Source organism: Sceloporus undulatus, chromosome 6 (genome assembly GCF_019175285.1).
Source record: "Sceloporus undulatus isolate JIND9_A2432 ecotype Alabama chromosome 6, SceUnd_v1.1, whole genome shotgun sequence".
Taxonomy (NCBI): Eukaryota; Metazoa; Chordata; class Lepidosauria; order Squamata; family Phrynosomatidae; genus Sceloporus; species Sceloporus undulatus.
In genome coordinates this window covers 145859370-145873216 of record NC_056527.1, presented here as the reverse complement: position 1 = coordinate 145873216, position 13847 = coordinate 145859370, and the positions used below count along the sequence as shown (strand labels likewise).

Sequence of the window (13847 nt, the reverse complement as noted above, 5' to 3'; positions counted from 1 at the left end):
GGCGGGGCGCCCGGCGGAAGTGATGCAGCAGCAGGGGAGGCGCCTGCGCGGTGGGCTGGTGAGAGACCCATGGGACCGGCGGCGCCCAGCTGAACTCCTCCGGCCCGAGCCCCCGCCGCCCCCAGGATGACCAGCGCCGCCCCGGTGAGTGCTTGACCCTTCCTGGGATTGGCCGCCGGGGCTGGCTCCTGGCCCGCCATTGGGGGAACGCTGCGCCTCTCAGCCAATCAGCGCCTCCGCCGCCCCGGGGTCGCGGGGGTCCTCAGGTGGGCCTCCCCTGGGCCCTCCCAGAATCCCCTGCGGGCGCGGAGCCGGCCTTCCTTGGCCTCTGAGAGTGGATCCGTCGCAGTGCGCCTTCGCCCCGGCTCCCTCTTGGTCCCGCGGAGGGAGCCCGGCGCCCCGGCAAGGACCTCGGCGGCCTCCCTGGCCCCGGCCCCGCGGAGGCCTCTCTCTCTCTCTCTCCGGGGCCCAGTGAGTGGGCCCAGGGCGCCCGCCTCTCCTCTTGCGCAGTCCCTCTCTGGGGCAGGCAGACTGGGCGAGGCAGCGGGAACGTGGCCCAGGGAGGTTGAGCAAGAGGCCGCGGCCCGGGAGGAGGAGGAAGCGGCGGCGGCGGCTCCAGGGGCCCACGAGACCTCCTCCTCCCCGGCCTCCGGGCTGCAACCTCCGCCCACAGACACAGGGCACTCCGGCTCCTCAGCAGCCCAAGAAGAGGGCTGTCTTCCAGCCGAAACCGAGCTCTGGCTCCGCATTCCCTCCTTCAGCAGCCGCTCCATTCAGGGAGCCTCCCAGGCGCTGCTTTCCTGTGGCATCAGGCTGGAAAGGGGAAGCGGACGCCCCTTTAGGCCTGGCTTCCAGGAGCCTGTTCCATCCCTCTGGGACCAAAACACTCTGCAGAAGTCATCCAGTTTGAGACCGCTTTGGCTGCCCTGGCTCCATGCTAGGGAATCCTGGGAACTGTAGTATTGTGAGAGACATTGTGCCTTCTCTATCAGAGAGCCCTGACACCACAATAAAGTACAACTCCCAGGATTCCCTAGCTTTGAGCCGGGGCAAGTCTCAGGCTCAGCTTTGGCCCGTCTCTCTCCATCCCCTTTCTTCCCCCAAAAGATGCACCCTCCACTGTACCCTCAATAGAACTCCATAGATAGAGCAAGGGCTCCCAACCCTTTTGGCTCACGGAGCCCCTTTTAGAACCACTTTCTATGGCAGAGGCCTGCCCTGCTGTGTCTGACAAGTTCATGGTGTTTAAGAGTATAGTGGGACTTTGTTTTCCACCAGGGTTTGGTTCCAGGACCCCCGTGGAGAGCAGCATCCATGGATGCTCAAGTCCCATTAAATATAATGGCATCTGATAGAAAATGGAAAATCAAAGTTTGCTTTTTGGAATTTATATTTTTCTGGAATATTTTCAAGCTGTGGATGCTTGAAGCCGTGGATAAAGAGTCCGTGGATAAGGAGGGCCAACTGTATAACTCTACAGAGGATGTCTCTTCCTTTTCTTAGCTGAAGTTTTGGGGTTCCTCACTGAAGAGTTTGTTAAACGGTACTCCTACTCCTGGTAGATCACTATATCATTAAATACGAATGTGAGGATCAACCATTTCTGACTTTTCTGTGTGATTCTGAAAAGTGGACAGCAAAGAAAACTCAAGAGGAAAATGAACTGATCTGAAATGTGCTGGAAGAGAGGACTAATGGATGAAGAGGGGCTGCCAAAAGGAGAAATACTGTGGGCCCTTGGTATCCTTGGCTGGGGTTTGGTTCCAGGACCCCCTGTGAAGACCAAAACCCATGGATGTTCAAGTCTCATTATATGCAGGGGGACAGTAAAATGGTGTCCCTAATATGAAATGGCAAAATCAGCATTTTTGGATTTTTGGTTGGGAGGGGTATTTTCAAACCATGGGTGATTGAATCTGTGGATATGAAGGTTTGAGTGTATACGGATCCAAGAGCAAATCAAGCCTGAACGCTCCCTAGAAGCCCAAATCTCATGATGCGCCCAACATTTGATAGCCTCACTTTAGTCAACTGAGGCTAAATAAAATCATAAAAATAAAACTTTTATCTGTATCCCCCTTTTTTGAAATAAAACAATCTAAGCGGCTAACAGTTAAAACATCCAACATACAATACTTGATATAATATTACAATACCCTCCAAAAAAGAAATTAAATACATTATAATTAAAAGTTAATTTAAAATAAGCTATTAATAACAATATAAACCATTAATAGCAGCATAAACAATGGGCCGAGTGGTAGCATGATACATGATGTGAGGGAGTAACTAATTCTGTGGCTAAATACTTTTATTCTGGAAAGGCTATCAAATTGTTGGGCCCAACATGAGACCTCATGACTCACTGAACCTTAAAAACAAGGGTAGTACTTGCTGAAGTGGACAGTGGTAGGTCATGTTCCAGGTGGACAGGGTCCATCAAGGCTGCCCTGAGTTTGCAAGATCTGACTGTAAGATGGGGTCTCTTCTTGGCGGTCTCTCATTCAGAGGGTTGCCAGAAGTCAGGAAATGGCAGCAACAATTGACCCTAGTCTAGAGGTTAGCCATAGGGTGGGGGCATCCTGAATCCTAATCCACTTTGAGGGAGAGGACTGCATGCTCTGCAGCTTGGTCACTTCTCTCTTATCCCAGCTCTTCCTCTCTTGGCAGAAAAATGGGTGAAATGTCCCTTGTTTGTCTGTGAAAATGGCCCCATTGTCAGCTGGGCTGCCGTCTTCTCCTGTCTAACTTCCCTAGAACAATTTATTTCTGTGTGTAACCTCGAAAGCTCCTTGTGAGCAGCCATGGCAGCTGCAGTTCCTTCCAGGCTGAGGCCTCTACAGTAACCACAATGTGCCTTCCCCAAAGGCCCATTTCCTCCCCCCAGCCCCTGGCCCCTTGCTTATCTCTGGTCCCAGGTTGGGGTTGGTTTGCAAGGAGGAGTAACGGTCTCACTCAGAGTGCAGGCAGAGCAAGGCAGTGCAAGCAGCCACTGGGCTTCCTCTTGCTTTCCCTCCTGGCAAAGAACCCTCAGGCCCCAGGAGGAGGATGGCAGACATGCTGCTCAAGGGTCAGGTAAGGGGGCAGGTGTCTCAGGCCCTTTTGCAGGGCTGGCCAAATTTTTCAGACTGATTGCTTACAGGGACACCTTAGAGGCATTTTGAGGGCCCCTGGGAGTTTTCTGGACTTCATGTTGCTGACCACCACCATAGAATCATAGAGTTGGAAGAGACTACAAGGGCCATCCAGTCCAACCCCCTGCCACGCAGGAAATCCAAATCAAAGCATCCCCGACAGATGGCCATCCAGCCTCCGTTTGAAGACCTCCAAGGAGGGAGACTCCACTACACTCTGAGGAAGGAGTGCATTCCACTGTCGAACAGCCTTTACTGTTAGGAAGTTCTTCCTAATGTTGAGGTGGAATCTCTTTTCCTGTAGCTTGCATCCATTGTTCCGGGTCCTGTTCTCTGGAGCAGCAGAAAACAAGCTTGCTCTCTTCTCAAAATGACATCCCTTCAAATATTTAAACAGGGCTATCATATCACCTCTTAACCTTCTTTTCTCCAGGCTAAACATACCCAGCTCCCTAAGGCGTTCCTCATAGGGCATGGTTTCCAGACCCTTCACCATTTTAGTTGCCCTCCTTTGGACACATGGCTCCAGTTTCTCAATGTCCTTTTTGAATTGTGGCGCCCAGAACTGGACACAATATTTCAGGTGGGGCCTGACCAGAGCAGAATATAGTGGCACTAATATTTCCCTTGATCTAGACACTATACTTCTATTGATGCAGCCTAAAATCGCATTGGCCTTGTTAGCTGCCACATCGCACTGTTGACTCATGTTCAACTTGTGATCTACTTGGACTCCTAGATCCCTTTCACATGTTGTCTCCTTAAGCCAGGTGTCCCCCATCCTATATCTGTGCATTTCATTTTTTCGCCCTAAGTGCAGTACCTTACATTTCTCCCTGTTGAAGTTCATTCTGTTAGTTGTGGCCCAGCTTTCTAGTCTATTCAGGTCATTTTGAATGTTGATCCTGTCCTCTGGAGTATTAGCTACTCCTCCTAATTTGGTGTCATCTGCAAATTTGATAAGTATTCCCCCAATTTTTCCCTCCAAGTCATTGATAAAGATGTTGAACAGTACTGGGCCCAGGACAGAGTCCTGTGGGACCCCACTGGTCACTTCTCTCCAGGATGAAAAGGTGCCATTGTTGAACACCCTTTGGGTTCGTCTGGTCAACCAGTTACAAATCCACTTAACAGTTGCCTTGTCTAGCCCACATTTTACAAGCTTGTTTGCAAGAATGTCATGGGAACTTTGTCAAAGGCCTTACTGAAATCAAGATATACTATATCCACAGCATTCCCTTTATCTACCAAGTTGGTAATTTTATCAAAGAAAGAGATCAGATTTGTCTGGCTCCAGCTCCACTGCCCCCTGCAGCCCCCCACTTGTGCCCTGCTGTGACTTATTTAGGGGTGAAACTTTGCAGCAGGAAACAGCAACAGCCAGTTGTGTTCTGAACCCATCTCTAGGTCTGATGGTTCCAAATCTATAAGGCTTCTACTATTCCCTGTTTGTCACAGCTTCTCCTCTTCTCTTGAGTTTATCCACCTTGGCAGGTATCTCTTACTTGTGAATAGCTGTCTGAGGTGCTCTTGGGCAATGGACAGGTCTTGCCTTGGGCAGGAGGTGGACCTCAGTATTCTCAGCACCTTCCAGTCTTTGAATGCATTTTGTGAGGTCTTCTTTGTTGACAGCTGTTTAGGCAGTAAGGCTACAATTATTATAATCACCTCTAATAGTAGTGTCAGTGGGAGAGCTAGTGTGGTGCTGTGGTTTGAGCACTGGACTATGAATCTGGAGAGTAAGCAAGTAAAGGGGAGGAAGATAGAGATTAAGGTAATCCAGGAATGAGAAGGTTCATCCATTTCACTTGCCTTTGGCTTGCCAAATGTTCTTCTAACATTAAACGCTATTTGTTTTGTTAAGCGTGATAGTCCATTCCATCCTGAGCATTGCTCTTCGGAACTTCTTCCCATGCCTCCCTCTTGTCAGAAAATCTTTGGTCCGTGCAAGAGTCTCTGGATTTGCAGACAAACTGTGGAATTTAAACTCGAGCCTTAGTTCTCAAACTAACTGGTGGTCTTTCTTTGCAGGACAAAAATGGAAATGGCTTGAAAAACCAGACTATCCGTGTAGGAACCAGGAAGAGCCAGGTATGGTCACTGAATTTCCGTCCCAACTTGGACCCCTCGCTTACTGTTCCTCTCTGGCTTTCCTGGGAGAAACTGAACAGCACAGTTCAGGGAATGTGTGGATTTTCTCTGGGTTCAGGGATGGTGAGCAGTCCTGGGTGGGCATTTTCTGTTCCTTTGCTAGTGTCCAGGCTGGAGTGACTTCAGAGGTAGGCAGAGGAGATGTTTCAGAGTCCAGAAAAAAGCTCTGTGGGGATGGAGTATATTTGGCCTGAGGAAAAGAAGATGGGAAATACATGGGGAGAGACACATGACAAGGCCAGCCTTTCTTTTAAAATGGCAAAATTTTTGTCAGGAGACTGTGGGAGGGATCATAAGGCCCTGCACAGCTCCAGAGCCTGCCAACAGCCATGGAGGCAGTTGCAGAACATCCTTGTCTCTGGCCACAAAAGTGCTGTGCACATGCTGGGTTCAGCCAAACAAAGGCTTCCCCAAGTGTCAGCAAGCAGGAGCAAAGGAATGCACCCAGCGACCAGGGAGTGGGAGCAACAGGCGTGCCATCTGAGATAGTGCCCCACCCGTGTGGCCAAGAGCTAATCTTCATCAGCCACCTGCTTCTGTTAATGTTGGTGCCCTAAGGATGAGCCCTCTTCCTGACTAGAGGCCCAGCAGAGAGGATGGCATGCCTGAGTGCACAAAAGAAAGAGGAGAACAGGAAGGTTGATGGCAGTGTAAGCATCACCTGCTCTCCTCCCATGGTGCCCTCCAGGTGTTGGTGGATTGCAAGTCCCAGCAGCCCTTGCCAGCCTGGGCAGTGTTGCAGGATCCTCATGGGCAGCTTCAGTCCAGCTACAATCAGAGGGCTGCACAATTCTGGCCCTCACTGAGGCAGGTGACTCCCATTTGGGAGCTGTGTATTCCCTCTGGTCTTGGGACCATCTGAGGAGGCCTTTCTCGCTCTCTCCCACCACCATCTTTGAGGGGCATCTGGTGGGAACTTGGGGGTAGGTAGGCTTTCACGGTGGCTCCTCCCAGGCTGGGGCACTCTTCCTAGAGAAACCATACTGATGCCCTCCTTGCTCCCCTTCTGGTGACAGATGGATTTGTTTTTTGTTTAAACAAGCCCTTGGAAACAGACCGTGTATTGGAGGGGCCCTCCTCTGTGTCCCACCAGAAGATGAAATACATCATGGGAGGACATGGGAGATGGCCTTCTCTGCAGCAGGACACAGTTGTTCAATTCCCTCCCCTGGAATTAGGATCGTTTCAGCTCCAAGTCAAAACCTGTTTCTTTTATTAAAGCCTTCAGGCTTAACTCGTTCTGTCCAGGTAGTGTTTATCTTATGGTCACACTATTTAATAAAAGTATTTTAACAAGTTTAAAAATGTCTGATTCTCAATTGATAATCAATTTAATATATTTTTAATCTTTTAAAAATATTGCTGCTAGTTATTCTTTTAACTTGATGTTGTTGTAAGCTGCCCTGAGATCTTGGATATGGGGCAGGATATAAATCTTTTAATAAACAAATGAATCCCCTTTCTTTCCTCTCCTGTTGCAGCTGGCCCGCATCCAGACGGACAATGTGGTGCAGATGCTGCAGAATCACCACCCCCACCTGCACTTTGAGATCAGTGAGTGGCTTTTGGGGGGTCCCTGGGAGTGGGGCTATGTTCCCTTGTTGGGGGGAGGCCTGTGTGTTTCATTCAGGCACAGAACAGCAGTAGCTGTGAATGCAGGAAGGTGGGCCAGCAAACCTGTACAAGTGGAGCATCTCTTTCATCGTGCAAGAAAGGGTTAGCTATGGTCCACTTGCCACATGGCTTTCATCTTCATTATGCTGTTGGGTGCGAAGTGTTGAATAGTTAGAATACCCCTCTACCCTTCCCTGACCTGAACCCTGCCTGCATGGCCTGGGTTCTCCTGGTGTGGCATCTCATGTTTTTTCTTCTCCCTCAATAGTTGGCATGACAACCACAGGAGACAAGATCCTGGACACGGCTCTGTCCAAGGTAAACGGCCTCTTGCTCCCTCCATTTCGGAGGGCACAGCCATAGCTGGGGATAGATCTGCATAGAAACAGCCCAACTATAATGTTCTCTTTCCAAATTTAGATTGGAGAGAAAAGTCTTTTTACCAAAGAGCTGGAAAATGCACTGGAAAGGAATGAGTGAGTGCTCCCTGACTATAAAGCAAAATCCCCGGCCCCTCTCCCTCCTGATGCCAACTCCCCTGTAAGGCTTGCAAGACTGGGGGGCGCTTGTAGAGCAGAAGGTAGATGCTTTCGCTCTGACCGGAAGCTTTCTGGGAGAGACTGTGGAGGGCAGATCGGGCATGAAGCAGAAGCAGGCAGAGAGTGGGGGGCTCAGTCCCCATCCCACTCCCCAGAAAATTCAACCCATATTTCCCTAAAGGAATTGACCTATTTTTCTGCCAGTTGTGCAACAGCTGCCATGTGCAGATTGACCTGGGCAAAGCCATCCAGCAACCTGAGCTGGATCAGAGCCCAGACCCCACCCTTCTGAATTGGTACCTGCCTCTACCTCCTCTTCCCCCAACATACACACTTGCTTTTATTTGGAGCTACATTCTCAGGTTTGGAATGCTGTCAGCAGCCTGGCTGCCCTACTTCTCTGATTCCAGGGTTGACTTGGTTGTTCACTCCTTGAAGGACCTGCCCACCTCCCTCCCGCCTGGATTTACCATCGGTGCCATCTGCAAGTGAGTTTTCAGCTCCCCAGCTTCCTGGGCCCAGCAAAAGTAGCTTTGCCCAGCCAACCACTTTCCCTTTTCCACAGGCAGCAAGGCCCTGCAAAAGGCAGGTGCAAGTAGTTCAGAATTTGGAACAGATACCTTTAGAACTGTGACTCCCAGCTTGTTGGCTGGGGTATTCTGGGAGTTTTGGCCCAAGAAAAGATGTCTTTGCAGACTATTTCCCCCTAGAAACCATCTTCAGTATTAGCACTGGGTGGTCAACTTGTCCTTTAATCTCTGGCAAAGACTGTAGCCCCAGACCCCTCTTCTGCTGCTCTGAGCAAACAAGGCTCTCGGTAGATTTTGGGGGGGGGGGGGGGCACGAGGAACATTCCATGCAAGGCGGAAGAAGCAGCAATGGCTGAAGCTCCTTAGAGCTGCTTCTTGAATGTTATCCTGGTCCTTTGCAGGAGAGAGAGCCCACATGATGCTGTCGTCTTCCATCCCAAACATGTTGGCAAAACTCTCACCAGCCTTCCTGAGAAGAGGTGAGTTTGCTTTGGTGTTTGAGTGGTGAGGACTCCCCCCCACACAGACACACACAAAGGTCCCAGCAGAAAAGGCCTTGCTCTTTTGGGCCTGCCCTTCCAGGGACCTTGATGTGAGTTGGCACTTCTTGTGGCTGGGGCAGCAATGGCTCTGGCTGGCTAGAAAGGGTCTTTGTGGGTCAGCCCCCCTTCTCTGCCTGTGCTGATGCTGGTTTTGTTTGCTCTCCCCCACAGCGTGATTGGGACCAGCTCCCTTCGCCGGGCAGCTCAGCTGAAGAGAACATTTCCTCAGCTAGAATTCAAGGATATCGTATCCTTTCTTGGGTTCGCAATGTCTGGGTCTACCCTTTGTATGGACACACTGCTTTGAAATGCAGTGAAGGTTAAGTAATAGAATTCACTGTCACAGGATGGAACAATGGCCAGTGACTTGGATTGCTTAAGACAGGAGAAATTAATGGAAGATAAGGCTATCCAGAGATGTTAGCTGGCTAAAAGTTGCTTCTTGTGCCTGAGGCTGGCAGCCTCTCTGCAGATTGACTGCTGGGGGAAAGAAGAGAGGAAGGGAAGGAAGGTTCTTACCCAGCTCACATCCTGCTGGATGGCTTCTCACTCAGGCAAATGCTTGGTGCCTGAGGTAAGAGAACTTGGGACTAGGGAGGCTTTCTTTGGTCTGGCCTCAGGGCTTACCCGAAGCTCTCAGGAAATACCCAGAGAGAGATACCTGTATTGATGGCAAAACATATTCATGATGAAGAAGCATGTGTGTTTCAAAAGAGAGCATCAAGAATTTTTGTGACTTTTGAATTGGCTTAAGAATCATAGAAACATAGGTGGGTTACATACTGCCGGATTGCGGTGGTCTCCCACCGCCACCGCTTGCAGCATCCGGGAGCTGCAGCAGCCAAACCATGCGGGTCCCGGCCGCTCCAAGGAAGGAACGCGAAAATCGCGCTCCTTCCTGGGCCCCGGAAAAGACGTCTTGAGGCGCTAGTCGTGCACTCGCGGCGTCACTTCTGGGGCGCAACGTGCGGATGCACAGCGTCCGCTACGTCAATATGGCGGTGGCCGTGTGGAACAGGTGCCACCATTTGTCAGGGACTCTGTCCGTGATAGGGTATGGGGCATCTGGAAGAGACGCCCCTTTTTCAAAATGGGACGTCCTAAGGACTTCCCTTATGGTGGTCTGTAACGCACCATAGAATTGTAAAGTTGGAAGAGACTACAAGGGCCATCCAGTCCAACCCCCTGCCATGCAGGAAATCACAATCAAAGCATCCCTGACAGATGGCCATCCAGCCTCTGGTTAAAGGCCTCCAAGGAGGGAGATTCCACTACACTCCGAGGGAGTTTGTTCCACTGTTGAACAGCCCTTACTGTCAGGAAGTTTCTCCTAATGTTGATGTGGAATCTCTTTTCCTGAAGCTTGGATCCATTGTTCCTGGTCCTGTTCTCTGGACCAGCAGAAAACAAGCTTGTTCCCTCCTCAGTGTGACACCCCTTCAAATATTTAAACAGGGCTATCATATCCCCTCTTAACCTTCTCTTCTCCAGGCTAAACATCCCCAGCTCCCTGAGGGCATGGTTTCCAGACCCTTCACCATTTTAGTTGCCCTCCTTTGGACACATGACTCCAGTTTCTCAATGTCCTTTCTGAATTGTGGCGCCCAGAACTGGACACAATATTCCAGGTGGGGCCTGACCAAAGCAGAATACAGTGGCACTATTCTCTTGATCTACACACTATACCAGTGATGGCAAACTTATGGCACACGTGCCAGAGGTGGCACTCAGAGCCTTCTCTGTGGGCACAGGTCCCATCGCCCCAGCACAATTTGCCAGAGTTTGTTACTAGAAAGCCAGAGGGACATGGCACTTTGCAACAAATAAATGGGTTTTGGGTTGCAGTTTGGGCACTTGACCCCTAAAAGGTTCATCATCACTGCATTATACTTTTATTGATGCAGCCTGGTTCAGGTACCAGGTGTTCTGTGGGGCTGCTTTGGAGCACCTGACCATCCGGAAGCTGAGCAAGCAGCTTGGCCAGAAAAGAGTTGTTTTCCCTTACACCTCCCCTCCCTCAGAGAGGCAACCTGAACACCCGCTTGAAGAAGCTGGATGAGAAGGATGACTTCAGTGCAATTGTTCTGGCGGCGGCTGGCTTGCGGCGGATGGGCTGGGAGAACCGCATAGGCCAGGTAAGGGGGCAGAGGTTCAACTCCACCCCTTGCCCCCCTTCTGGACTCTCTTCCTCCTCCTTTGGGTGTCCCTGGCCATGGGGCTGATGTAGGGACAGAAGACTTTCCCTGAGAGCAGGTGCCTTCTCTCTGTGGAGCCCTGTGTCAAACTGGGACCCTCTCTTGAGGAGATGTTGCTGACTTGGTTTCTCTTCTCTCCAGATCTTGAGCCCCACGGAGTGCCTATATGCCGTTGGACAGGTTTGTGTCATGCTCTCCCTGTTCTGCACAGGGGACATCATAAATTATCATCATCATCATCATCATCATCAATGCTGGGTCTCAGGTTGCTGCTCTGGTCAGCATTCCCTGCCTGCTTCTTAGGATGGCTGGGGATCAGGATGAGCATCCTCTGCCCCTGCCCCATGGCAACCTTCCAAACAGATTCCCACTTTGCAGGGTGGATTGGGTCCTTGGCTTCAATGTCCCAAGGCCTGCTATCGCTCTGGTGTCACTGCAGGGCCGGGGCTTTGAATTGGGGAGAGGGGGAAGGGGGTGCCCAATTGACACAGTAGAGGCTGAGGAGGGCCTGTTCTGTCCCCCTACGCCAGGGTGCCTTAGCAGTGGAGGTGAGAGCCAGGGACCAGGAGATCCTGGAGATGGTATCCGTCTTGCACGATGGGGAAACGGTGCTGCGCTGCATTGCGGAACGAGCCTTCATGAAGCACTTGGTGGGTCCAGGGAGAAGTGACTGTGGCCCTGAGGCAACAGGGATGGGGGCCCTTCCTGAAAGGAAGAGACATGCTTGGTGGAGGGAGCGCCAGGAATGCCACTGACCTCCCTGGGGCTTTCTGTTGCAGGAGGGTGGCTGCAGTGTCCCTGTGGCAGTGAGCACCACCCTGAAGGATTTCCAGGTAAGGACCACAAAGACCTTCACCTTTCCAGTTTCATCAACAAGGCAGTATTGGCTCTTTTGTACCTGGGTTCCCCTTCTTCTCCTTCCCCAGCGTTTGGCTCTTGCCTCTCCCCATCTCAGCCTCCCTCTTCTTGGCTCTCCCCAGTTATACTTGACTGGAGCCGTCTACAGCCTCGATGGATCCGAGAGCTTGCGCGAGACAATGCAAATGAATGTGAAATTCCCACTGGAGGTACGTGTGCCTCTAATTTTTTTTTAAAAAGTATAGGTGGTGAAGGAGACCCGGCCACCCCATGTTGCCACATAGGTAAGGGGAATATGGCTGAAGAAGAAAAATGGATTTGTTTTCTAGTATTACCAGGAGCCAGCATGGTGCAATACTGCTGGAACTGGGGTTGGAATCTGCCTGGTGTTCTTTGCATAGAACACCAGGCAGATTCCTCTGGTCTGTCTCTTGCCTTGGCCCAGGTCTTTCTTTGCATACCTCTTGTTGTTGTTGCTGTGTGCCTTCAAGCCATTTCTGACTTATGGTGACCCATGGGATTTTCTTGGCAAGTTTTGTTCAGACTTGCCTTGCCTTTCTGAGGCTGAGAGAGTAGGACTTGCCTGAGGTCACCCAGTAATTGAACAAACGGGATAAAAGCCTTCTTCTCCAGAGCGAACACTCAAGGCACTATACCACAGCCTCTCCTTCCTCTTAACAAATTTATCTCTTGACTTTCTTGCTGCATTTTACTAAGTCCTTTTCTTACTTTCATTCTTTTCTGTATCTTCATTAGAGAATGAACCCTTTTGAGTGTCAGTCCTCTCTTGTTAAGCCTGGCAGGAACCAGCCTCCAGGGTCAAAGGCAGGGATGTCATTGAGTAATAAAATACTTCCTATACCCCTCTGACCCTGAAACTGCCTTCGGGAATTTAATGGGAGGATATCCAAGGCGCCATCTTTGCTTCCCTGTTCTTTTCCAGAATGAAGATGGTCCCAACGATGACATCCAGCATGTTGGCATCACAGCCAAGAACATACCTCATGGGGCTCAAAAGGCGGCCGAGAAGCTGGGCCTGGAGGTGGCCGAATTGCTCCTGAGCAAAGGGGCCAAACAGATCTTGAATGTGGCCCGGCAGCTGAACGACGCATGATGCACCTCCATCGGCCATCCTTTGTTAGGTTAGCAACTATGCCTCTAACCTTTCCTCTTCAAGGCAAGGTGTGGGAATCATGTATCCCCCTCCATTGGACTACAACTCCCATCAGCCCACCTAGGTAGCAGTCAATGGTGAGGGATGCTGGGTGCTGCAGTCCAGCAACCACTGGGGAGGCCTTGTGATTCTCACCCTTTCCTTGAAAAGGGACATTCAATTTATTGTGGTAGTTTAAGCTACTACAGATTTGCTGATCATTCTCTGTAACAGAGGTTGAATTTTTTAAAAAAGGAGCAGTTTTTAAATGCAGGCATTAAATGGGAATCATTGGGTAGAATTAAGTGTCTTAATTTACATGGCCTTGTAATTTCTTTTTGTGAAACATTAAAAGAGATTTGATAGTGGTGGTTGAAACTTTCATTGGAAGAACAAAGAACTTGTATAGGAGAGCAAAGTAGGTATATTCTCAATATCACGAAGGGCAGCAGCCATGGAGACCCACTGAGACCTTAGCCAGGTCACACTCTCTCAGCCTCAGAGAAAGGCAAAACCCTTCTGGACAAACCTTGTGAAGCAAACTTCCCAGGATATGCCCTACATTTAATCTTATGCCCAGGAGGAATTCCAAAATGCCCTCCAGGGTAACCATGTGCTCTCCTTTCCCTGGACCTGGCTTACATTTCTGCCTCCATTTTGAGCATGGATTTATGAGTGTCTTTAGCCTTTATGTCCTCCATTTTGTAGTGAGGACATCTGGCCACCCAGATCCCTATTCTCAGAAAAAAAGATGCTTCAAAGCATTTCAGAGGAGCCAGGCTGCCCATGAAGACTCTGCAGTTGATGGGAGTTGTAGTCCAACAGCGTCTCTTGGGGGGGTGGGGTTGCCTTGGGGTTTTAAAACCCCTCGACCTTTCCTCCTCTCTGCCCCATGGAGAAAAACCAGCCCCCACCCCCTTGGTTTGGGTGCCATTGCTGTCCCCAGACCCAAATCGGGGGCCTGAAGAGCAAAGGGGTACCAGCATGTGTGAAAGGTGTACAAGGTTTGTACATCCTTGGTTCCCAAACTTTTGTCCTCCAGTTGTTTTGGGACTTCAGCTCCCACAATTCCCGACTCTTGGCCAACCTGGCTGGGGCTTTTGGGAATTAAAGTCCGAAACACCTGCAGGG

The 13847-nt window shown here is 50.5% G+C and overlaps 1 protein-coding gene across 4 annotated transcripts; it reads left to right on the top strand.

The window, feature by feature from the left end:
- Nucleotides 1–13: 13 nt before the first annotated feature.
- HMBS (hydroxymethylbilane synthase) lies at nucleotides 14–13084 on the top strand. 4 transcript variants are annotated; one of them, XM_042476437.1, is made up of 14 exons: nucleotides 14–144; nucleotides 5166–5225; nucleotides 6767–6839; nucleotides 7168–7217; nucleotides 7320–7375; nucleotides 7849–7926; nucleotides 8370–8447; nucleotides 8682–8757; nucleotides 10532–10645; nucleotides 10847–10885; nucleotides 11236–11355; nucleotides 11485–11538; nucleotides 11632–11772; nucleotides 12507–13084. In XM_042476437.1, the coding sequence occupies exons 1-14, from the start codon at nucleotides 127–129 to the stop codon at nucleotides 12675–12677; spliced, it is 1128 nt and encodes a 375-aa protein (XP_042332371.1). In that variant the 5' UTR covers nucleotides 14–126; the 3' UTR covers nucleotides 12678–13084. The 4 variants fall into 4 exon arrangements, with proteins under 4 accessions (XP_042332371.1, XP_042332370.1, XP_042332373.1 ...); XM_042476436.1 differs by lacking the exon at nucleotides 14–144 and adding an exon at nucleotides 1422–3075; XM_042476439.1 differs by lacking the exon at nucleotides 14–144 and adding an exon at nucleotides 1429–3075 and having other exon boundaries at nucleotides 11686–11772.
- Nucleotides 13085–13847: the final 763 nt, after the last annotated feature.

Bases quoted from the DNA above. Each gene is read 5' to 3' on its own strand.
- HMBS (XM_042476436.1), top strand. From the start codon at position 3,049: ATGGCAGACATGCTGCTCAAGGGTCAG. The intron at 7,218-7,319 runs GTAAACGGCCTC...TTCCAAATTTAG, and splicing joins TGGACACGGCTCTGTCCAAG to ATTGGAGAGAAAAGTCTTTT. The intron at 7,376-7,848 runs GTGAGTGCTCCC...CTCTGATTCCAG, and splicing joins AATGCACTGGAAAGGAATGA to GGTTGACTTGGTTGTTCACT.